This window comes from Sus scrofa, chromosome 2 (assembly GCF_000003025.6).
Source record: "Sus scrofa isolate TJ Tabasco breed Duroc chromosome 2, Sscrofa11.1, whole genome shotgun sequence".
NCBI classification, from domain to species: domain Eukaryota; kingdom Metazoa; phylum Chordata; class Mammalia; order Artiodactyla; family Suidae; genus Sus; species Sus scrofa.
Genome location: NC_010444.4, coordinates 46,459,903 through 46,484,217, shown reverse-complemented (window position 1 = coordinate 46,484,217; position 24,315 = coordinate 46,459,903). Strand labels below are relative to the sequence as shown.

Sequence of the window (24,315 nt, the reverse complement as noted above, 5' to 3'; positions counted from 1 at the left end):
ATCTGAATCCTCCCCACTCCCACTCTCCCCCACCCCCTGCAGAAGAAAAAAATTGCAGCATTGCCACCATTACAGATTCTCCATTAAAGACCTGTAGTTTTTAGCACTTCAAATGTGTGGATTTCACACTTCTCTAAGGCCAAATAAACAGAGGGTTCTTAGCAAAGTTTTTCATTAACATGACTCTCTGGAGTTAATGTTGAGATTATCTTTTTTTTGGACCAGGTCCATATTACTGTGGCATGTGGAGGTCAGCAATGGGGGCTGGGGAGGGGAAGGAGGGGTGAGGAGGAAAAAGAGTGTTGTTGGTCACACTTGTGCCATGCTAAGAGAGCAGAATCAGGGTCTGGAGTATTGCACTGCCCGTCACTAAAATCATTGTAACCATAAAAGGGCCTGCAGAGTTCAGGTGAGAGTGGCAGTACTGCTATCTAATTGACATACTCCTCTAGGTCTTTTTTTTTTTTTTTTTTTTTTTTTCTGATTTTCTTCATATGGACAATGAGAGCTCATTTTTTTATTTGTTTTGATTGAAAACACTTATTAAGAACCTATTTAATAGGTGGCATATCTGGAGTCAGAACCAGAAGGGCTCTGTCCATGGAGCAATCACTATTCTAAGAGGGGACTACAGGTTAGTAATGGCAGTGTGGCAGCAGCAGGGCTGTGCGCTCAGTACGTGAGTGTATGAATGAAGAAGAAATGACTGAGTTTGCATGGCTCCTGGAAGACTTTAGGGGAGGAAATGCTTTGGATGGGGCTCATAGGGATGAATAGGAGTTTTGCAGGCAAAGAAAAAGAAGAAGAATATTTAAGGACAGATGGTTGCACAAAGGCATAGAATTTTTTTTTTTTTCTTTTTTTCTTTTTGTCTTTTTGCCTTTGCGTGAGCCACTCCCACAGCATATGGAGGTTCCCAGGCTAGGGGTCTAATCAGAGCTGTAGCCGCTGGCCTATGCCAGAGCCACAGCAACTCGGGATCCGAGCCGCGTCTGCAATCTACACCACAGCTCACGGCAACGCCGGATCCATAACCCACTGAGCAAGGGTAGGGACCGAACCCGCCACCTCATGGTTCCTAGTCGGATTCGTTAACCACTGCGCCATGATGGGAACTCCAGAATATTTAAGGACAGATAGTAGCACAAAGACATATGGAAAAGCATGACAATGGCTTTGGGAAACTCTATGAAGCTTTTACAGCAGTGCAGGTATGGGCTGTTAACCTTAGCTAACAAGCTAAAAAGTGTGTTTTGCTTATAGTGAACAGGGACCCGTTGATGTAGGGAAGCAGCATAATCAGATGCGGACAGGAAAGAAGGTGAAGGCCCACAAGATGAGTGGCAGGAACTGTCAGGACTGAACACTCCCCTAAAGGCGCGCGCGCGCGCGTGTGTGTGTGTGTGTGTGTGTGTCAGGCGGGTGGGTCCTACTTAGGTTGGCACTGGGGGCAACAGGCTTAGATTCTGTTAAATCTCATATACACCTTGAGTGTGTGGGATGCAGAGATGCTGAAGACATAGACCCTAGCTTTCAGGAGCTTACAGTCTGTTACACAAGGAACTCTTCCTAGTGCAGAATGTGGGCAGTGCCCTGATCCATGCAGAATTAAAGAAAGCACTGTGGGCCCAGGGTAGCGTCTGTGCTACTTTCCCAGCCAGAGTCAAGCCATCCCTTCCCTCATAGATACTAGGCAATCTGTTTTAATTCACAGTTTGCTTTGATTTCAGTTTGCTTTGTAATGTTTTGGTCTTTCCCAACCACTGATCTGTGAGGTGAGCTCCAGGTGCCTAACTCCTACTCCTCTTCACACATTCCAAACCTAGTGTGTATTTCAGGCCCTTCTTGGTGTCTTCCTGGAGGAGACACAGTCTGAGCTGGACCTGGAAGGCTTTTGGTTGGTGGTCTTAAGGGGTATTCCAACTGTGAGCTAAATCTTAGAATGGCATGGTTCAGAGAACTGAAAGCTCTCTGAACTTTCAGTTCTGCTGGTGGTAAAGTGGATTAAGGTGGTAATGGTATGTCATGAAAAAAAAAAAAGGGCCAGATGGTGAGACTGCACTGAATACTACACTAAAGCAGTCTGACCTTTAGACTGTAGGCAGAAGGTCTTGAAGCAGTAGAATGACTAAACCAGAGCTGTGTTTTAGTAGCTATGTATGAGATGAATTAGGAAGAAGAATGCCTAGCGGCGTAAAGTATTAAGGCTAGTTAAATGATCATTAGAGGAAAAAAAAGGTATAGCATCTCTTTATTACTTCTTAAAGTACGAGGCTAAAGAACTTCATATTTATTTTCCTTCTAGAAATGAGTACAACAAAAAGAATTTCTCATTAACATAGAGGGATTGTTTGCATTCAGTCCATAATATTAGACATTTTTACTTGTTCTCGTCTCTCTCACCCTTGTAGTCTAATGCAAATGTGTAGTTTAAGCTGTTCTGTTAAGATGAAGGAGAACATGGTGTTTTATGGGGCCATCACTTGATAGTGTTACCAGTGCCGTTGAGTGATAGGAACTTGGAGAAGGTGGGTTATTGCCAAGTGTTTTGAAGGGATGTGCAGAATGCTATCTGACTAGCCAGAGTTAACATAGTCTTCCGCTCTGCGTATTCTTCTTAAGCTGTTCCTTGTAAGCCTCTGGGTAAGTGCAGACACAGGATATTTATTTCAGGGACTTAGCAGTGTTCACCTCCTGAAGGCCACCAGTTCATTTTGTAAACCTTTAGATCGAGAACAAGAAGTATCAGCCCCTGGCAACTCAGAACGGCCCACTTGGTCCATTCCAGTGATTTTCCACATTGGTTGGTGCTGATTTTTAGTCAATGATTTATATTTGGGATTAACCGAGACATGGGTATCTAAACTTCCTCATTGGCAACACTCTGGGACTGTTTCAAATGCTCTTTTCCACGAGCCTTCCTTTACCCCCAACCTAAGATTGTACCCCTCTCCCACTCTGGTTCTCCACCTGTCTCAGTCAGTCATTCATTCCATCAGTGTGTCCTTTCTGAGGACCTGCTATATTCTTGGCACCGGGGGTACAGCGATAAACAAAAACCCAAGGTCTGTGTTTCTCTGGAAATTCCTCTCTGTAGCAGGGGCAGCAGTTCATCATGCAGTTGTTCAGATAGTAGAATTTGGCAGCTGTGATGTGTGCCATCAATGAGAAGCATGGGGAGGGATAGGGTGACATGACCTTGCTCTCACAGGTGAGAGTCCCTCATAGAAGTAAGTTCCCCAAGGCAGAGACGGTGTTTTACACCCTCAGGATCCTAGTCTGTCGCTTGTGCCCTGTAGGTGCAGTGGGTGTCTGACTCTAGCCCATGACAGGTCAGCTTTGGCAGTCCTCCTTTCCTTTCCTGTGTTGCTGGGAAAATGCAGCAGTGTGGAAGAAATGGTTAATTTTGAACTTGTCACAGGTCAGTGAATACTCTCTACTGCCTCCTCTGGCAGTAGCCATAGATAGGGCCTCCCCAGGTCTTCAGCAGGAGAGGGCCATTAAACAGCCAGTACTAAGACCACCCCCTAGCCAATGACAGCTGGTTCCTGCAGTGTACCCTATACCTGTGTTCTTTGGTAGTGGTCTTTCATATTCTAAGACAGTTTTTTTTTTTTGTTTTTTTTTTTTTTTTTTTTTTTTCCGACCATACCCTCAGCATGCAGAAGTTCCCAGGCCAGGAATTGAAGCCACACTGTAGCAGTGACAATGCTGGATCCTTAAGCCACTGAGCCACCATATCTTTTTTCCTTTATATGAACTTCAGGTCGTACAGAAGTGTCCACAGCTAGAAAATATTTTTAATACCATCTCATGGAATCTTGCCCCAGAAAGTCTTTCATAAATTGCTCTCTTTTTGGGGCATTGCTGCTGGTGTTGGAGGTCAGAGCCATGCTTTGTGGTGTTGTCACCTCATTGAAGGCATCTTTCTTTGTTTCTTCCCACTGGGACATCATTTTCCACTCTATGCTGATGATTCAGTGTCAATCTGGGTTGTAGGAATGTAGCCCCTTTTCTGCCTCTAACAACAATTTTATTCCATAAACATTGAGCTGCCTAGGAAGGGGAGATAGAGAAAAGATGAATGTCATTGGTTCTTATTCTCAATGGCTTTATGATCTCATTGGACCTATGACATGTGCCAAAATGATCCAGTATAATGCAGAGAAGATACAAGCCAGCAGTGAAGAGGTCAAGGTCAAGGGCTGTGGATGTTTAGGGAGAGGGGAACTCTCTTCCAGCTGGAAGGTTCATGGAGCACAATGAATTTGAAAGGTAGGCAGAATCCAGACATGCAGGGATGGGCAAGGAGATGCAGGCCATGAACACAATTGTGTGTTCAGGTACAGAGCTCAGACAGCTCAGGGAACAGCCTAATAGTGCCATTGGGCCAAGTTAGGGTTTGCTGTGGGGTGTGAAAGACTCTCTGGCAACAACCATAGCATAGATGCCTGTTTAGATATAAGTTTGGTCTATCAGTCAGGAGAAGCTTGAGTTTTCTTTCTGATTCTCATTCTTGGGAAAATGTTGTGGGGGAACCCTTCCTTGTCCCTGCTAGTGAAGGGAGGGCCAAGCAGAGGTTTCCTTAGAAAGCCCCTATCCCAGTCCAGGGTATGAGTTTGCCTTTGGACTGGCTGCAGTCAGAGAACAAGAGGTTCCATTTGTTACTTCTTCCTTTGTGGCTCCCTGACTCCATTCAATTACAAAGTGGCTCTTAAACTGTTAAAGCCCATTATCTCTGGGCTACAATTTCTAGCCACAGACCCTGCATTTGCTGTGCCTCAAACATGACCTTGAGGCCACATCCCATTACACACAAGCCCACAACAACGTTAACCAGTCGTCTGTCTGGGTAAGGCAAGCACAGAGCAACCTCCACGCCTTTCTACTGGCATCCCTCTCTCTATTGCCCCTTTAGCAGGAAATTTCACGGCATTCTGGGAGGCAGGTGAAGCCAATGATGGGCTCACTTTCTGCTATGTTATGTTATTTAGGAGACAGGAAAATGAAAATAAAAACTGGATCACAGCGCCCAGTGAGGATCCTAGTATAAAAGTGACCATTTAGCCTGTGTTTGTCCTTGCTGTTGCCTCTTGCTTATGGGAAAAGCAAGGGAAACTGCAGCTCCAGAATCTCAGATTTAAAGAAGTGATAGGGAGTTCCCGTCGTGGCGCAGTGGTTAACGAATCCGACTAGGAACCATGAGGTTGCAGGTTCGGTCCCTGCCCTTGCTCAGTGGGTTAACGATCCGGCGTTGCCGTGAGCTGTGGTGTAGGTTGCAGACATGGTTCGGATCCCGCGTTGCTGTGGCTCTGGCATAGGCCGGTGGCTACAGCTCCGATTAGACCCCTAGCCTGGGAACCTCCATATGCTGCGGAAGCGGCCCAAAGAAATAGCAAAAAGACAAAAAAAAAAAAAAAAAAAGAAGAAGTGATAGAGTGGAAGTTCCCTTGTGGCACAGCGGGTAGGGACCTGGCACTGCCACAGCTATGGTGCAGGTTGCAGCTGCAGCGTGGGTTCAATCTCTGGCCCAGGAACGTCCACATGCCAGCCAAATAAAGAAATAAAATAAAGAAGCGACAGGGTGTGTATCTTAAAGGACTTGGTTAGCCCCAGCGAAGCTATAATGCAATGACACTTGGTGGTGAAGGGTGACATTGCCACTCATCTCTACAAGCTGTTACAGGTATTGGAGAATAATACCTGTAACATAAGAGAAGAATGAAGGTGATGAATCATGGACGCTGTGAGTGTAGAACCTGGAGACTTCTGGGCTCAGGAGAGAGTGTGCAGTGATTTAGGCAACTTGAAGGTCAGCCCCAAGAGCCCTAGTTTTCCCATATGTATACACAGGAAACTGGAGCTTTTATATATATATATTTCTCTGTGTGTGTGTGTGTGTGTATTTTTTTTTCTCTGTGTGTGTGTGTGTATTTTTTTTTTTTTTTCGTCTTTTTGCTATTTCTTTGGGCCGCTTCCGCGGCATATGGAGATTCCCAGGCTAGGGGTCCAATCGGAGCTGTAGCCACCGGCCTACACCAGAGCCACAGCAACTCGGGATCCAAGCCGCGTCTGCAACCTACACCACAGCTCACGGCAACGCCAGATCGTTAACCCACTGAGCAAGGGCAGGGACCGAACCCGCAACCTCATGGTTCCTAGTCGGATTCGTTAACCACTGCGCCACGACGGGAACTCCATGTGTGTGTATTTTTTAAAAATTCTGCTTCCTCTGGCTGAAAGGGTTTTCAACCTCCCTCCCTCCATTCTGCCTATCAAAATCAGTCTGATCACTCTAGTTGATGATATGGACACCGAAGTGTTTAGGGATGTTATGCTTGGCACTCATTTTGAAATGCAACAACAGCAACAACAACAAAATGAGATGGCTTGGTGGATGGATACAGGAAGGGATAGATGGAGGGACCTGTGATAAAGCAAATATAGAGAAGGGTACTGGTAGGATCTAGGTAGTAGGTATATAAGGTTCGCTGTGAGGTTCTTTCTGTAAACAACTTTTTCTGTTTGTTAGAAATCTCTTATAATAAAATGCTGGAGAAAATGTAATCTATCGTTAAAAGCCTAGTTTATATTCCATTACTTTGGGAAAGGCTTTCTAGATTTTTGGAATTTTTTGTGGCCAGTTGCCCATGTGTTTTCCTAGAACCTCTTTCAGTTGTTGTCTGACATGTAGAACTGATTTGCTCTATCTTAGTGCTTGTGTTAGACAGTGAAATCCTTCCTGTGGACAGTAGGCTGGGCTGTCTTTCCACCCCTGATATGGCATCTCGGCATCGTGTAAGCCACAAGGGGGGAGATGATCCCCACCTGATGGTAGGAATAGTTTAGCAATGCCATAATTAACTTTAAATTTAATGTTGTTGAAAGTTATTTTTGTAATGTAAGGTTTACTAGAGCAAGCACCACCACGTGAGTATATGTGTGTGTTTTTTGGGGGAAGAGTTAGAGAAATGAGTGTTAACATTTCTAACACATTCCTTTTTTTTTTTTTTTTTTTTTTTTTTTGTGTGTGTGTGTGTGTGTGTGTGTCTTTTTAGGGCCGCACCCTCAGCATTCGGAGGTTCCCAGGCAAGGGGTTGAATTGGAGCTACAGCTGCCAGCCTATACCGCAGCCCACGGCAACACTGGTTCCTTAACCCACTAAGCGAGGCTAGGGATCGAACCTGAGTCCCCATGGATCCTAGTCAGATTTGTTTCTGCTGAGCCATGACAGAAACTCTTCTAATACATTCTTCATGGCTGTAAAACAAGGCTGAGTTGTATGGACCAGAGCCCTACTGCTGGTTACGTCAGGGATATTTCATGCCCCTGAGTTCCCCGACCCTGGTTGGAGAAGTCTGTACCTTAGTACCATGATTCAAATCCAGGGCTTTGAACTAATATGGATCCACCCCTTTTGGAGGGCCATGCTATAGAGTTACAAATAGGGCTCAGAACGTTCTATCAAGGCTAACAAAAATGCATTTTAAACCTAGCAAAGTACATATAACCCCAAGTACCCAAAAAGATATTCCAAAACCATTTGGAATAAGGTAATTGTTTCCTTAAAGGGTTAAGCGTATTGTAATTCTAAGAAGATTTAGAATTGAATATAGAGGTTTTTAATAGAATCAAAGCCATCATATTAATTTTTTTTTTTTTTTTTTTTGGTCTTTTTGCTATTTCTTGGGCCACTCCCGCGGCATATGGAGATTCCCAGGCTAGGGGTCTAATCTGAGCTGTAGCCACCGGCCTACACTACAGCCACAGCAACGCTGGATCTGAGCCGCGTCTGCGATCTACACCACAGCTCACGGCAACGCCGGATCGTTAACCCACTGAGCAAGGGCAGGGACAGAACCCGCAACCTTATGGTTCCTAGTTGGATTCGTTAACCACTGCGCCACGACGGGAACTCCCATATTAATATTTTTTCTTTAAAGGATTTATGCACATAAGTTCTTAAGGTAATTTATGTAAAATAATTTGGCCCACATAACAGATTAGCCTATATTTCCAAATTAAAATGTTCAGTGAAGTAATTGATTTAGACTTGATTTGGAGGAGGGTTGAAGTTTTAACCAGATTTGTAAGCAATACTGGAGCACTTAAAGAGATCTTAGTAGGTTTCTAAGCATTTAAGGGAAGGTTTTGTAAGTTAAATCAAACAATTCTAATGTCTTTAAAAAATAAATCATAGATTAAATACATAGTTTAAATGCTTAAAGAAGTTTGTTTAATTAGACTTGTAAAATGGACCAAACCTTAATCCAGTGTCCCTTTGAATGTGATTATAAAAATTATAAGATGTGCAAGTTGAAAACTTAAAGATGAACTAGGGCATTTAAGTTTGTTTTTTTAAATAACTAAACAAATGAAATAAACATTTTTGAAACCAAGTGAACATGAATAATATTTTCTGTGCACAAAGCCACCCTATAATCATTAAAAAATTCATATAAAATAGAGTGATTAACACTGTGGTTTGAGGTCATGGTTGATGCTTAGTGTTAGTGGAATTTGAATTTATATTTCGAGTCCTCGGTATTCCTTATGGCGAGGCAAGAAGAAACACAGAGCAATATCAAGTTAATTACTCTTCATGGCTTGAAACATGGTATGAAAGAAAGAACACGGGCTTTTGAAAGGTAACCTTGTTCGTGGAAAGAACTGGGACATGAGAGTCATGACAAGCTTTCAGTGAAATGATGTAGCTTAGTGCTTGGCACAGAGTAGATGCTCAGTGAGGGCCTCTTGCAGAAGTAATTCTTTTTAATCAGAGTATGAGTTGACATTGTTTATGCCATTGCAGAAACCACAGGGTGTTCAGTTAGGTGTGACTGACCCGGGTATTGATCTCATCCATTCAACCAAATGCCACAAGAAATTAAAAATTAGTTCTATAGGTTATATGTCACTCGTATCAAGCTATTCTGTCTGCTTTCATAGAAAATAAGCAAGTGTGGGGGCAGGAGACGTTTTTGCCATCTGGGCAAGTTTCAGATGAAATTGCATGTAATTCAGAGTCCTGGATTTATTTCATCCTGGCCACTCAGCCCTGAACAGGGTGCACAGTGAGGCCCTGAGCTGAAGGATGCTTGGCTCCTCTGCAGACATTGTCATTCAGGTCTGGCTTCTGGTAATTAGGCACTCCTAGCTGGGCTCTGCTGTCAGCCAGCCTTTGAGACAAATTGCAAAATCTGTACAACCATCTGAGAGATGGAGAAGTAGACCCGATGATACTACAGGGGATATTGGTAGTTCTCAAAAGTTTGAAAGAGAATGCTTAGAGAAGCAATACTCCAAAGGGAATTTAGCAGTCCTTTTCCTGTGGTTAAAGGGTAAGTTCAGTCACAGAATCAGGATCTGAGACTCAAAGGCTGGAATGATAGGCTTAATCTAATGGGATGAAATGCAGTAGAAATAAATGTAGCATTCAATATTTGCATCTGAAAATCCCAACTATTCATGAAAAGACCAGAAATGGGGGTAGGGGCTTCTCTGAGGAGTAGCTCCTAAAAAGACCTAGGAGTTCATATTGCCATCAGTTGACAGTTTTTTGTGGTTTCCTCAAATCTAGTGCAGTGTTAGGCTGCATTAACAAAGGTGGAAAGTTTAGAACCAGGGAGGTGACTATAGTTCTGGACTCCATGCTATGAAAGGAAAATAGACAAAAGGATGGTCACAGGATGGATGTGGGAGTGTTCCAAAGCTTGTCACAGATAACAAAGGAACGGGGGGGCGGGGAGGTTTAGCCTGCATACAGCTGCAGGAGGACCTGAAATCTGTCATTAATATCTGAAAGGCAGTCATGTGCATAAGGGACTAGGCTTGTTCTTGTTAAGAGGAACAAAAAGAATCTGGGGATGAAAGTTGTAGGAAACCAAAAATAAGGAGGGTCTTTTTATCCTTCAGTAGTTTTACAATAGAATAGGGTGCTTCCTTAATTCTGCAAGTGCTGGCTTATGTTAGGACTTAGAATTTTAGGGGCATGAAAAGGGGATTCAGAAGTACTTTCCACCCTCAAGTTTCCACGATTCCCTTGCCTTCCAGTGATGGCAGGTCCCAACACAGGCAGTAGAGCCATCATGGAGGGAACAGTCTATGCAGCAATGGGTGAGTTTTTAGAATTCTCAGGCAAGAGTTCCATAAAGACACTCTTACCAGGGTTGCCAATTCTTTACCCTGCTGAGGAGGTCTGGGACATGCGATTGTTCTCTTTCATCAGAGGCCATGTTAATTGCTCATTTATTCTTTCTGGGTGCCTGGCAGTGTGATACGTGCTGGGGAGACATTGAGGAATAAGACAAAAATCTCTCTCTCTTCAGCTGTACAGTATGTGGCAGAAGTAAGACAGCAAACACAGATGAGATCATTAGCTCTACAGTTATGACTCTTATTAACAGCTTGGACCTATATGAGTGTATTTGTATTTCACGTAGTGTTAGTAACACATTTCCCCACTTGGCTTCAGGGATATATTTTCCCATTATTTTATTTATTTATGTATGTATGTATTTATTTATTTATTTATTTTTGCCTTTTTAGGGCCACACCTGTGGCATATGGAGGTTCCCAGGCTAGGGGTCGAATTGGAGTTATAGCTGCTGGCCTACACCACAGCCACAGCAACACAGGATCCGAGCTGCATTTGCAACCTACACCACAGCTCACAGCAACGCCAGATCCTTAACCTACTGGGTGAGGCCAGGGATTGAACCTGTCCCCATAGATGCTAGTCAGATTTGTTTCCACTGAGCCACAATCAGAACTCTTCCCATTACCTTATAGTTCTTCAAAATCAGGTTATCTGTTTGAGACTTCTCAGTCTCCTCGTGGAGTAGGGACAAGGAAGTATTTGTTTATACTTTAAGGCATTTTCTCTTCCCTAGAGGTCATAAAGCTTGGAAAAAGTTCAGTCCCCCCGACCCCGGTTTGTTCCTGGTGTAGTGACTACCTTTGTGGGTAAGGGTGGTCTGCTTTCCTACTGTAGCTTCTTTTCATTGTGTTTCTGTGGCCTTAAGCCGTCCATTCTCCTATGGTTATAATGACTCTAGTTGGAGTTAACTATAAGTAGAAACCTGGGTGAGAAGGAATGGATATGAAAAATAAAACCAGAACAGAACCAGGTCTATGTACCCCCACACTAATCCCTGTATTTGTTGTCTCTACAAGAGACCATCCATTTAGGGACAGGCATGGGAACAAACACAAAGGCACATTTTAAAAAGACATATTTCTCTCCTCAATTGCTGATTGCAGTTCATAATTTAAATTCCCCTTTTCCTAATTCTCCTCGTCAATATTTTTTGCAAGAAAAATGTACTTTTTTTTTTTGTCTTTTTGTCTTTTCTAGGGCTGCGGCACATGGAGGTTCCCAGGCTAGGGGTCTAAGCAGAGCTGGAGCCGCCAGCCTACACCAGAGCCACAGCATCAAGGGATCCGAGCCACATCTTCGACCTGCACCACAGCTCAAGGCAACACTGGGTTAAGCACTGAGCGAGGCCAGGGATCGAACCCTGAAACCTCATGGTTCCTGGTCGGATTCGTTAACCACTGAGCCACGACGGGAACTCCAAGAAAAATGTACTTTTAATTTTTTTTTAACTTTAATAAACTTACAGGTGCAACTTAAAAATTCTTGATTCCGAATTCTCTTCTTGGCTTTCAAAGGCTTTTATTTTTTTTTAACTCCCAAATAACCTACTTTCTTATAAATTCTTTCTTTCAGGTAGGAATGAATTAATAGCCAGATACATCAAACTCAGGACAGGGAAGACGAGGACCAGAAAACAGGTAAAATAACCTGCCTGGAAACTGTGCATGTCAGCGAATGGCCCAAAAGGGCATTTTGGCTGCAGTGGCTGTCTGTGCTTTGGCTCCTAGGAGCCCCCAATTGGAGTTCCCTGTAAGGACGTCACTGTTATAGATGTTTGAAATTGGCTCAGTTTTCACTGTTCATCATTTCAGTGACCCTTTATTATGTGGTCCAGAGTTCCTTCTACACACAAATGGGAAAGTGTCGCTGCTTAGGACAGTGTATGAACTGCTCCTGTACTGTATTGTAAAACTTAAAATTTCTTTCCGAAACTGTGCATCTGCAAACATTGCAAAAGCTGCAGGTGCAGATGTACTTTGCAAGTCATGAAATTTTGAGATTTTGCGCATTGTAAAATCCTGGAACAATTACATATTAGTCATCATTTCAATGAAAAAGTAACACTAGCAGCCATGAGTATTGGCTGGAATATAAGACTGAATGATGTGCGTCCAGGGAACTGTTGCTCCTTAAGCTATGGCTTTTTGTCAGTAGCTGCTGTGACTGAAATGAAGTTACAACTTAAATACTTTTGTGCAGAGCAGGGTCAGGAATTTTCCTTTGCCCTCTCTCGGGGCTGTGGTGCTTCTCGTTCCTTCTAATGTAAAGCAGCCCAAATCTTTGACCCAGTTCAGAACTGGAATGAATAAAAAATTTAGTGTTTAACAACAACAACAACAAAAAAAAACAGAAAAAGTCATGGAAAGGGGGGAAAAATCAAACCAACCTTATGGGTGAGTTTTTCACAGAAAAAAAAAAATGTTATCTATTTTAATGTTGACCTATGCTGACTGATCTGGCATGAATTTTAAAAACTATAATCAAGCCAAAAGGCGAGCTCCACGGTGGTCTCATTAAGCCTGAGCAGCGGATTCCAGTCCTCTGGTCAGCGATGAGTAGTTTGCATGAGTGTTTATGACGGGGGAGAGAGCTTTTCCCCAGGAATGCTCCCTGCATCCCAGCCGGAGCCTGCTGCTGAGTCAGCACAAAGGGAGGTGGCCTCCCGCCAGTGCTCAGAGGCAGGGCACTGTCAGTTCGGGGGATGTTCTCCCCAACCCCCACCCCAGACTGTGACCCTCATCAAGTCAGAGAATCACATCAGAACAAAATTTCGGGTGAAAACAAGTAAAAGCAGGAGCCGGATGGAGGGGTGAAGAGGATGGGGGAGTTCCTGCTTCTCTGTACTTAAAAAAAAAATCCAGAAGCAAATTGGAAAAAAAAAAATAATAACTTAAACTCCAAGTTAGAGATAAGAGGATCATGTATGATCATAAATCCTGTCTTTAGGGTTGCTCGAGTGATTGAAATGAAGAAATGGCCTCATGGTCCAAGTTACTGAACTTCTAAATGATAGGGTCTAACTTTCCCAAACAGACAAACCTAATTCCCAACATACTGAAAGTGCTGGACCTGGGCTGTCTGCTGGTCTGTGAGCTCTGGTCATGTGCCCAAACCCTTCGCTGAGGGGGGCGCTCTTCTAAATTTAACCAAGTCTCGCTGAAAGAGATGCAAATTTGTTTACCCAGTGGAATCATTGTGTTTCCGAAGCCGGGCTTGGCTTGGTTTCTACACCCCGGCATCCTGGAGATGTTTTTAGGCAGCAGTTGGTGATACCTCTCCAATGTGAATTTGTTGTTCAGCAAATCCGTGTGGTTTTTCAACCCAGATTTTTAACAGGATGGCTGGCTGGCTGTATTCACACTTTTCGCTTTGTAATAATATGCAAATCCACTTGGCGCCCAGTCAATACCCAAAAGAGTGGAAGGATTAAAGATATTTATAAGGGGGGGGAGCTCTGCTAACTGGGTCTTTCCATTTCTCTTTGAGATCTAATTTACATGTCAGTATTATTTTAACATTTGCTACAGAATCCAGAGCTCTTAATGAGATCAGAATACAACCGACAGCTTCAGCTTTTTGATTCTGCAGAATGTGCTAATTTATGGATAGTCTCTTCTAAATTGAGAAAAAGGGATTTTCCCTCCTGATACTGAGAAGCTATAAATATTTCCATTTACCTCTACCCCCACCTTTTTAATTTTATAAAGAAACAACCCCCCTCTCCCCCTCTCATCCCGTGCCCCATGATTTCTCCCGGGTGAGAAAACTAAGATTAGATTCAACTTTCATCCTGAATCCAGTCACTGCAGTGATGACCCAGTCTGAAAAGCTTAGAGCAGCGCTGGGGGCTTGGTGTCTGGCTGGGACTGTGTATTCCTAACTGCAGAGCTTTGTTGAGATGCAAATAACCTCCCCCCACCCCCCACCCCAAAACCCTCCCAAGGAGTAGCGATTTTATATTTGATTTCCTTTTTTTGTTTTGTTTTGTTTTGTTTTGTTTCCCCTCATAAACCCGAACAATGTAGGTGTCTAGTCATATACAGGTCTTAGCAAGAAAGAAAGTTCGAGAAATTCAAGCCGCCATTAAGGTACGTCTGGCTTGCCCAGTTGTAGGGGGCTTTTCATCTCCATGGTTACAGGCTTTTCCTTTGTTTTCCTCCCTTCCCCTACCCTGCAGGTGTCTAGTCACATTCAGGTTCTTGCCAGAAGGAAATCTCGTGATTTTCATTCCAAGCTAAAGGTATGCGCTTTCCTGCTTTTTGGCTTGTGGTTGCTATGCATCTCACTTCCTGTTTTCCATGGTGACTGGTGAATGCCTGGTGCTGGGATTCTGGTAACCTAGTTTCCTGCATGTGAGAGCTGTTTACATTTCTTTGTGTCTAATCTCTCTGTTTCTGTACTAGCCTCACATTAAGCTCAGTGTGTGTGTGCGTGTGTGTGCGCGCGTGAGTGTGTGTGTGTGTCCCTAATAACAATGCAAATGCAGCAGAGAGCTGGTCTTGATAACTTTTCAGCACAGAAACATGATTTTTTTTTTAAAACCTTTGAATATCTACCAAGCAGCCCTGACCTAGGAGAGGGAAAAGAATTCTAAGAGATATAAAGTTGATAGAGTAATTATAAATGAATCATTTCCAAGTGGTCCCCATGAAAAAACTTTTAAAAATTTAGAAATTGTTTTAACTCGTGCTTTTGATGTATTTTCAAGAATACTTATGAAAATACATCTTTTTCATGTGTTCTTACAACAGAGTATTGTCTGTCAGATTTCCTCCACATTGCTTAATAGTGTCTTTTAAGTGTATGGCTCTGTTAATTAAAAGAGAAATTTGAGATGAGATCTTTAAAAAAAAAAAAAAAAGACCTTAGAGATGGGAAAGCTCTTGATCAAATCTATTTTGCCATTCCGTTTATGCTTGAGTTTAATTTTTTGGTACATGTGCTTCATTTTCTGGTCTTTTAAAATATATTTCATAGAAAATACAGAGCCGTGGACAATTTAAAAATGCAAGTTTTCCCTAGTTTCTCCCCTTCCAAAATTTATGTTAAAGCACGCATCACTTTTTTTCCCCCATGATGCCCAGTTTTAGAAATGCAAAAGCATTATCGTTTGCATGGAGGGCTTTGCTTTATAATAAAAATGGTATATAGTTCTGTTCTGATTTTTTCCCCCCATACATTAAGTAAATTTGTGTTTTTGTTCTAAAGAACAAAATGTAATTTCATAGCCTGGAGTGGTGAACACTGGGACCCTTCCCCAAAGTCCTCCAACCTTTTTTATGCAAACAAGACTGGCTGTGGAATAGGACTAGTGACCAGGAAGGAGCATTTGGTGTGCCCTCTGCAGTGGGCGGCATGCTGGCTCGCTCGCACGTGTGGCTGATGGTGGCTGGCTTTTAGCTGCACTGGCTGAGCAGTTGGAAGACTAAAATAACTTCATAGCTCCTGCTTTTTAACCAAAGATGCAGTCCTCTCTATGTGGATGTAACTACCCCAGTGTTTGCTCAAGTTCTCACTCTGTTTCTAGTTTCTCTGAGCTAACGGATTAATGATGTACAAAGAAGTTGACAGACATCAATTTTGTGTTTCCATCTGCAATGTTATGACTTGCTCTTTTTCCGCACTGTGTGGTTCCTGTATGCTCACCAGGGCACTCGGCCCTGGACCAAAGCCCTGTCAATGGTGGATAAAACTGTCCCGGTCAGAGGGGATGCCCAGGGGATTCTACAAACACTCTTTCTCTCTTGGTGACTTTAAGAATCTTCCTCAGTGGAAACAATTTCGCCCTTACCTTATACATACCCAGATAAACCGATCCACAGTTGTATTTGTGTTAGCGCTTAAAAAAAGAAAACTGCCCCTTACTCTCGGCCAACCCTGGACCACTCTCTCCTGGGGCAGGCAAGAGGAGGCGGAGGCAGAACCAGAGGCAGTGGGGTAGCAACTGGCTTGGCCTTTCAGCTCCAAGAACCACCTCCGTCTTCGTACAGTTCCTTTCCTGCCTTCCTACCTCATTATTCTGGGGAAAATGGAGGCCTTTGTTCTTCCCATCAGCTAATACCAGTTGAGTGTTCCAGGCATGGCGATCATCACGGTGGGCAGTTAACAACCAATCCCCTATTCACAGAGCTGGCTGTGGAAATGGGAATGTGAAATATAGGGCACTGTGGGATAAGTGTTCACAGAAAGAGCCAAAATTAAATGTGCGGGGAATCCCGGGGACGAGCTGCTTAGAGACGGTGCTGCAGAGTCTGGGGATGGGAGCCTGGCGTTCGTGCCACACAAAGCCCCCTATGGCTTTTCCCGCGTCAGCTCACTGCAAAGTGAGTTCTGGTCCTCAGATTGTGAGGAATAATACGTAGGAAACCAGGGCTCACCCAAAGCCACCCAGCTTAGGGATGGGTGAAATCAGAATTTGAACTCAGATCTTTCTGCATTCTAAACCAGAGCTCTTTGAGACTGGGTTTCATCTAGTGGAGGCTGCTGTGGTTTTCAGGCAGCAGGTTTCACATCAGAAAACAGTATGGGTAACCTGTCACAAGCCCTCACTCCCCTTGGAACTGGGCATGCAGCCCTTATTTCCCGGCCTTCCCTCAACCCCCACACGTTAGAAGTAGGATGACTCTTTAACATTGAGCCTTTGGTCAAGGTGTGGACTTTTAAACTGCGATCAATGCTGTGATGCCGGTAACTCAGGGGCTGAGGTGGTGCTGGCTGCGGAGTGGCTGCGTTGCCCCTCAGAGGGAGTTAAAAGATAGTCGAGGAGAATACGGTGACTGTCACCTGCCTGCAGAGATGCTGCTGCCTTCACCTTCTGCGGGCATTTGGGTTAAAGATGCTCTCCTGTACCTTCCCACCTAGCCATTACCAGGCTCAGGACCGTCAGCCTTGTAGGAAGGGCAGATCTCGCCGTTCCATCTGCACTTTCTTGTTCAGCTCTGGAGACTGACATCCATGGGAGGCGGGGATGAGCATGCTCGCTGGATTCCTTGTGGGGTCAGGCTGATAGCCTTGGACTTCTTGGCCTCCTACACTGGCTAAGGAGATAAACTCACTACAGAAAGTTGACGTCATCTCAGCAGACCACAGAGAGAACTTCTGGGCAAGGGGTGGGGGTGGCAGGAAGTGTCTGCACTCACAAGAAGTGCTGTGCTTTGTCTGAGAGGATGTAGTAAGGCTTCCTGGAGGAGGTGGCTACTGACTGGCCTTCTCAGGGATCGTCCTTGCCATGCCTGCCCCAGCTGGGCTACTCACCACTGCTCCACATGCTCAGAAGTCAAAGGATTTCTGTTCTCTAGGGTGGACAAAGGCCTGTGGCCCTCCTCTGAAGACTGAAGCCAAGCTTTATTTCCTTGTCCTCCCTCTGAGTTTGAAAGAGTGAATTGCTCACACCTGGGGCCAGTGCCAGGTGTGGGGCCTGTGGGGCCCTCTTGGCTCTGAGCCTCTGAGCCTCTCTTCACTTCCTGGGGATTCACTTCTAGTAGAATTCTTTAGGCTAGTGGTTTTTCAGCCTTTTTTTTTAAGCATTGAGACTCATATTTCAGATTGAAATCTTATTTGAAAATGTCAATACATAAAAGAGGAAAAGCTGTTTTAATTAAAGCTTAGACTCTCTCATCCTTAGCAGTGGCCTCTTTGGCTGGTTATGTTGTATAAGGTTTGGAAACCCACACTGCTTTAGGCAGAAGGAAGAGGAAACGATCGCCTCTCAGCCCCCCCACCCCCCGAGCCTTTATAGGCCAGGTCAGGGGTCCCTTTAAAAGCCCATGTTTTCTACGTTCCATAGCCTATTCTGCCTAATGTTTCTGAAGTAAACAGACTCCAAAGAGAGTGGTTATTCTCCTGTCACGGTAACAGATGAGTCATCCTAGCTGCAGAAGTCATGCTCCTGAAATTCTGTTAGGATAAGTTTCAAAGGTCAGCTTTATACTTCTGCTAAGTGCAGTGTTTCTTACAGTGCTTGTGTGTGAGCCAAGTCACCTCCGAATGTGTAGACTTTAATTTTTGTTAAAAAAAATTATTTTTAGTAAGAACTTATGATTTCTATGTAGATTTGAACTTTAAAAGTGCAGAAATGATTCCTGAATTCAGTAACTTTCCATTGAGAATCCGTGTGTTCTAGATCCTTTAGTAGATGTTGGGCATATACATTTGAATAAGTAGAGTCTCTGTTCCTGAGGATCACTCCTTCTTTCTGTTGTTTTTGGCTACATTTTGTAGAAAATACAAGATTTTCAGTACATTGTCCCCACATAGGACATAGGAGGCTCTGTTTAAATTTTTTTTTTTTTTTTTTTGCTTTTTAGGGCTACGCTTTGAGGCATATGGAAGTTTCCAGGCTAGGGGGTCTAATCAGAGCTGCAGCTGCTGGCCTGCACCACAGTCACAGCAACGCAGGATCCGAGCCACATCTGCGACTACACCGCAGCTCACAGCAATACCAGATCCTTAATCCAATGAGTGGGACCAGGCATCAAACCTGCATCCTCATGGATTCTAGACAGGTTCACAACCCGCTGAGCCACAATGGGAACTCCCGGGGCTCTGTTTAACAGAATAGTGCAAAGACCACACAGTGAAAAGAATGATTAATTTTGAGTGCGGGAGAATTAAAGAAAGCCCCGTGGAGGAGGTGCCTTAGAGCTCAGCATAGAGAAGGTAGAGAATTTCCACAGAGAAGGAACCTTGAAGGCCATCATCTGGCTGGAGGCCTGAGATGGGAGATGAGATGGGGAACCAAACAGGCAGCAAATCATCCCACAGAGCAGTGAGGTGCATCTGGGGGCGTGGGGACCACACAGGGATCATTCACATTTATACTTTAGAAAGATCCCTCCAGGAGTTCCTGTTGTGGTGCAGTGGTTAAAGAATCCGACTAGGAACCATGAGGTTTCGGATTCGATCCCTGGCCTCATTCAGTGGGTTAGGAGTCCAATGTTGCCGTGAGCTGTGGCATAGGTTGCAGATGCGGCTCGGATCCTATGTTGCTGTGGCTCTGGCGTAGGCCAGCAGCTACAGCTCCGATTAGACCCCTAGCCTGGGAACCTCTATATGCTGTGGGAGCAGCCCTAGGAAAGGCACAAAGACAAAAAAAAGAAAGATCCCTCCAACCATTTTCAGAGGATAGCTGAGAATGAGGCAAAGCTGGGAGGGAGCAAGACCACTTTAGGGCTGCTATGGGAGCTGGAGGGAGAGAGGTGTGAGCCCAGTCCAGGGGCTGGCCACCACCACCATCACCACCCACCCCTGGGCCCCCACTCTGTGGCACTTACCCGTCCTTGGTATCATCCTCAGCTGGCTCCTCACTCCAGTACACTCTGACTGCTGTGTACTCTTTCTTCCTCCGTGTTTTCAAAGTGTAAACTATGTTTAAAAGTTCTGTCCTGAAGTTCCCATTGTGGCTCAGTGGTTAACGAACCCAACTAGTATCCATGAGGATGCGAGTTCAATCCCTGGCCTCGCTCAGTGGGTTAAGGATCTGGCATTGCCTGAGCTGTGGTGTAGATCACAGAATGCAGCTCGGATCCCGTGTGGCTGTGGCTGTGGCATAGGCCAGCGGCTACAGCTCCGATTCGACCCCTAGCCTGGGAACCTCCATGTGCCTGGGTGCGGCCCTAAAAAAACAAAAAAAAGAGAGAGAAGTTCTGTCCTTATTAAGTCTGAAAAGTATACATCGATATTTCATTAGCAACATTTAAAACCTAGGTTTTTAAAGGCTGAGTTCTCTTCAAGTAATGACAGTTAAATGAGCCTGTACATCAGGATTAACTATGAAGTTTTTGTTGCCAATTTTAATAGAACCAAAAGTTAATCAAGAATGACATAGTCAACCTTCATGTTTGTACTATGCAAAAATGATGATTTTCATTGTATTTCCTTTAATTTTTTTTTCAGTGAAGGAACACAAATGGCAAAACATTATTCTTTTTCTAATTTTGTCTACCCACTCTTCTTCCCCAACCCACCTCAATCTCCGTCTCCCTCCCCTCCACCATCAGGGGCTTTCCTTGCCATTTAATATTTCCCTGAGAAAACCACATCTGCTGAGAACTGTCTCTTCTCCCTTTGCCCTTATCCTAAAACCATTCTAGTTTTAAATTCATTCTACTATGAATTTGTGCTGAAGTTGTTGGCATCAACATGAGACTTTTCCTCTACAGTTTATCCTGGCTTGAGCCAGGATAGATTTGACCAATCATTTGGGAAGGCCTTGGACACAGACTGCAAAGCACTAGGAGAGAGATGCAAGGGGCAAGAAAAACTAGGGGATGGTTGAAGAGGTCAGGTAGTCGTGTGAGGAGACCAAGAACCAGGAGCAGAGAGACTGGGGCAGTAGGGAGAAGGGGTGAAGGGGCCAGCAGAGTACAGGTGACATTCAGAAGCCCTGCAGTGGATCAGAAGTGCAAGGCCTTCCTGGCCAAAGTGCCAGAAATTTGGACATCAGATGTATAGTTTCAGGGTTTTTTTTGTTTCTTGATTTGGCTTTGGTTTTACATCTTTTTGGCTAAAGTGTCTAAGAGACAAGTCAGAGTGTGATGACTGCTGGTCTAGAAGGGAGTCCTTTCTTGGTGATGGAAGGACCATATATTTGGCCCTGGTGCCTGTTTCTAGTTGTAAAGTAGAAGATGGGTCTGTGTAATTGGAGTGTGCAGGTGGCTTGTAGGTCTATGGAACATGCATTGAGGAATTCCAAGGGTGCTGACTCAGAGATCTCCCTTGAACCTGTGTCCCCAGCTGCATCTACAGCAGTGTCACCCACACCAGCTTCATTTACTGTCTTCCATCCCCCGCTTTGCCCGAGGGTAGCCCCTCATTGGAATCTCTGATTGAGTAGTGAGAGACAGCAGCCCATCTTAGGAGACTGTGTGGTTTGGTCTGAGGACTGGCCTTCAACCTTAACAGTGATTCTCTACTCTGAATGATTTCTCTCATTATTAATTCATTAAAGGATCATTAACTGTTTTTTGTAAGTTCCAATGATGTATTATCCCAACATGTAGAAAGACGGCAGAAGTATTCTCCATGTGTTAAGCAGTCTTTTCTTTGCTACTCAGAGTTCTCACTTAGAGTTTCCTGTTCTGAGTCTCTATATGTTTGTTTGTCCTAAGAGGTTGTCCAGCCCCTGCCCAGAGGCCTCCTTTCCCTGAGAGCAGCAGAAAGGCGGCCCTTTATTTGCTGCCTTCCAAGGCTGGGGTGAGCTGTAGCCGAGCTCTGCAAACCGCCACCGCACAGTGAACTGTCCTCATCTTCCTGTGAAGGTGGACCACGCCACTTCTGGGTTCAGGTCTGGGGTGTGTTTCAGTGAGCGCATGACTCCAGACAGTGCTGAGAGGAAAAGAAGTCTTCATTCTGCCCTAACCTCAGCAGGAATACATCTTGGGCACTAGATAGATTCACGTCAAGCTCTGGAGTGTATTGAAGAAAAGCCTGTGCTTGCTGACATTGCATCATCCCAGTAGAGCAGAAAAAGGCCTGAGCTTCTCTGATTGTGTCCAGTCGTTGGTGACTAATTTATGAGCCCCATGTGCTCCCCGGGGCCATTTTCTTCATTCTCACCCTGGTGGCCTTTGCGATTTGATTTCTGAAGAGGCCGTTCTTTCCAATCTACCATTCCTTCCAATAAGCAGAGAGCTTAAAGTTCAAATTGTTGATTTAATTCTCTTGAGGAGGTCAGGAACTTTGCTGAATCTTTGCTGCATCCACACTGCTGAATCCTGGCTGTGTCACCCCTGATTCCATCCAGAAATGGGCCTGTCCACAGGGAAGACATGCTTCACTTCATCCAGTGATGCTCCCCTCGGCCCTCTGAGCCACTTTGCTCCTTCAAGCGTTGGCTGTCAGCAGTACACAAGGCAAAAGAAGCCTGAAACAACCACCTCCTTTGTCTCCGGGCCAGCACCAGGGCGGTTGGCCTTGTCGCAGGATTTGGGAAATGATACACCGCCTTTCCTGGCATCTCCCAATCTTCAGGGGGTTCTTTTGCATTCATGATGTGTACCCTCTCTCCTCAACGATATTTTCATTACCTTGTTTTTAATTTAACTGGGTTAAAACCAAGACTGGAGACGGTTAGTTTCTTGTGCTTGGATGTGATGGAATTAGAACCTCTCATCAACGGTGCAATGATGCAGAGCTTACAGTGTAAACTGGAGGGGTGAATACATTTACTTTTCTATGTGAACTGAGCCAGCTCTGGATTTGCTCTTTAAGGGCAACAGAAACAGCCTCCCTCTACGTTTTTATCCCTTCCTGGAGAAATCCCATCGTTACCTGACCTCCAGTATACCCAGTGCCTGAGAGTCACATTGAGCCCAGAGATTATGGACTCAGGACCACGGCACCTTAGCATTTCTGGTCTCGAGCAGACTTGAGCCTGGACGGTCGGTCACATGTGCTGCGTAGACTGCAAGTCCACCCAGTGGCACAGCTGCAGGCAATGTGTGCTCTGAGTGAAGCAATTCACAAAGCACGTCCAGAGGTGGACATGTTGTCCTCACTTTGCAAATGAGGATGCAGAGTCTGGAAATGACCAAGGGGCTCACCCAGGGTCACAAGTCTGAATTGGATCCCAAGGCTGACCTCCTCCACAGCCCAAGCAGTTCACGTGATATCACACTGCCTTTGTACCGAGGGCCTGCTGGTCAAGGATGCCAGCTCATTGCCCCCATTCTATGTGGTTTGGCCGTAATTCTCTCAACCAAGCCCTATTTCCTTTCTGCCTATTTGAATTAAACAGAGAATATGAGTGGTGGGAGCTGGTACTCTGGTTTTTCAGGGGAGATTTGCTTCCTGCCTCTTGCTGTCACCTCCCTGGGGAAAGGGGCTAGGATCAGAAGGGTGCCTTTTCCCCTACACACAGACCTGGCATTAACTGACCTAAATGCCAGGCTTCCTGGTAGAGAGGGTCATCCAGCACCCTTACAAATCACCTGCATCCTTCTTTGCAATCCTTTATGATGTTACACCTCACATCAGAATTAAAGGAAACACGATTGACAGTTATCAAATACTAAATATAGTCCAGTCCATTTAAAAATGGACAATGGTAAAAGCCTTGAAAATGTTTTCTTTGATGTGAATGGAGCCTTTGGCATTTGGAAATACAATAAGATGAATTAATTGCTACTCATTACATGGCAAGTCAGGAGAAGTATGAATGTGCCTTCTCTCTCCAGTATTAGCCATTGCCTGACTGAAACAGGCCCTTTTGTATTTACTCCTGCTTTCTCTAATAAAAAGCAAATTAGAGATCATGGCTAGAAAAATTCAAGTGCCCTCCATCCTTTCTCCAAAACCATCATAGACTTTTGTGATGTTTATCTACTCAGGGGCTACTGCTCATAATTGTCGGGGTCATGTGAATCCACATAGTGCAAGATTAGAAACAACATCTGCAAAATTACTCCTTAGGAAAGTATTCTGTGTTTTTGTCTTTTTCTGCAAAAGCAATTTTGCAAGGGAATTGCTATCTTTCCTCTCATGCACTATATATATTGCTGAGAGAGGTATATTTGGAGTAAAACACTTAGGAGCTGTAAAGAGTTTAGAATCCATGGTCTTTTTTTTTTAGACTTATTTTTCCTGAGGTATTGGTGGACTTCCATATGAATAAACTAGATTGGAGTCTTTAAATTCTGAAATAATGGCCTCTGAATAAGCAGGAATACATTGATTAATGTGCTGTTCATTCACATTTCATGCCTGGCCACTATAATGTATGTGCAAGCATGTACCCTTTTTTATTATCCTTAAAATTTGTTTATGGTTAATGCCTAAAAATTATGAGATAACCAATACCCCAGAATAATCAAAAACTGGGGAGACAGAGCAGGGACAAGGGTCCCAAAACTCTCCAGAGAAGGATTCATAACATGTCCTTGTAGTTAGTTTGAGGAGCACACCACGCTAGCCATGTGCGTCTGTGATAGGCTGCCTTCCTGTCATGGATATTGCATGAAAACATTTTCCAAACCCTGTGTACAGAAGAAGGAGGCAGTCCGCTGAACCCGGAAATGTAGTGGCAGCCTTGCTCTGCTTCATGAATTATGAAAACCTGTTTACTTCAGTTTGAAAGGCTGCAGGCTGAGGAGTTTACAGTGCCACAGCCCGCTGGACCCCAGGCGGCCGAGGTGGGAAGCCTGTTGACAGCATTGTGC

General features: G+C 44.4%; 1 protein-coding gene across 16 annotated transcripts in view; it reads left to right on the top strand.

Annotated features, from left to right (window-relative positions):
- The window catches only part of TEAD1 (TEA domain transcription factor 1), a 274,130-nt gene that overhangs the window by 186,402 nt on the left and 63,413 nt on the right, over positions 1–24,315 (top strand). For 9 of the 16 annotated variants that reach the window (XM_021077005.1, XM_021076972.1, XM_021076976.1 and 6 more), the window contains 3 exon segments: positions 11,732–11,796; positions 14,185–14,247; positions 14,337–14,399. In XM_021077005.1, the coding sequence (XP_020932664.1) occupies positions 11,732–11,796; positions 14,185–14,247; positions 14,337–14,399 (191 nt within the window). 16 annotated transcript variants of the gene reach the window in all.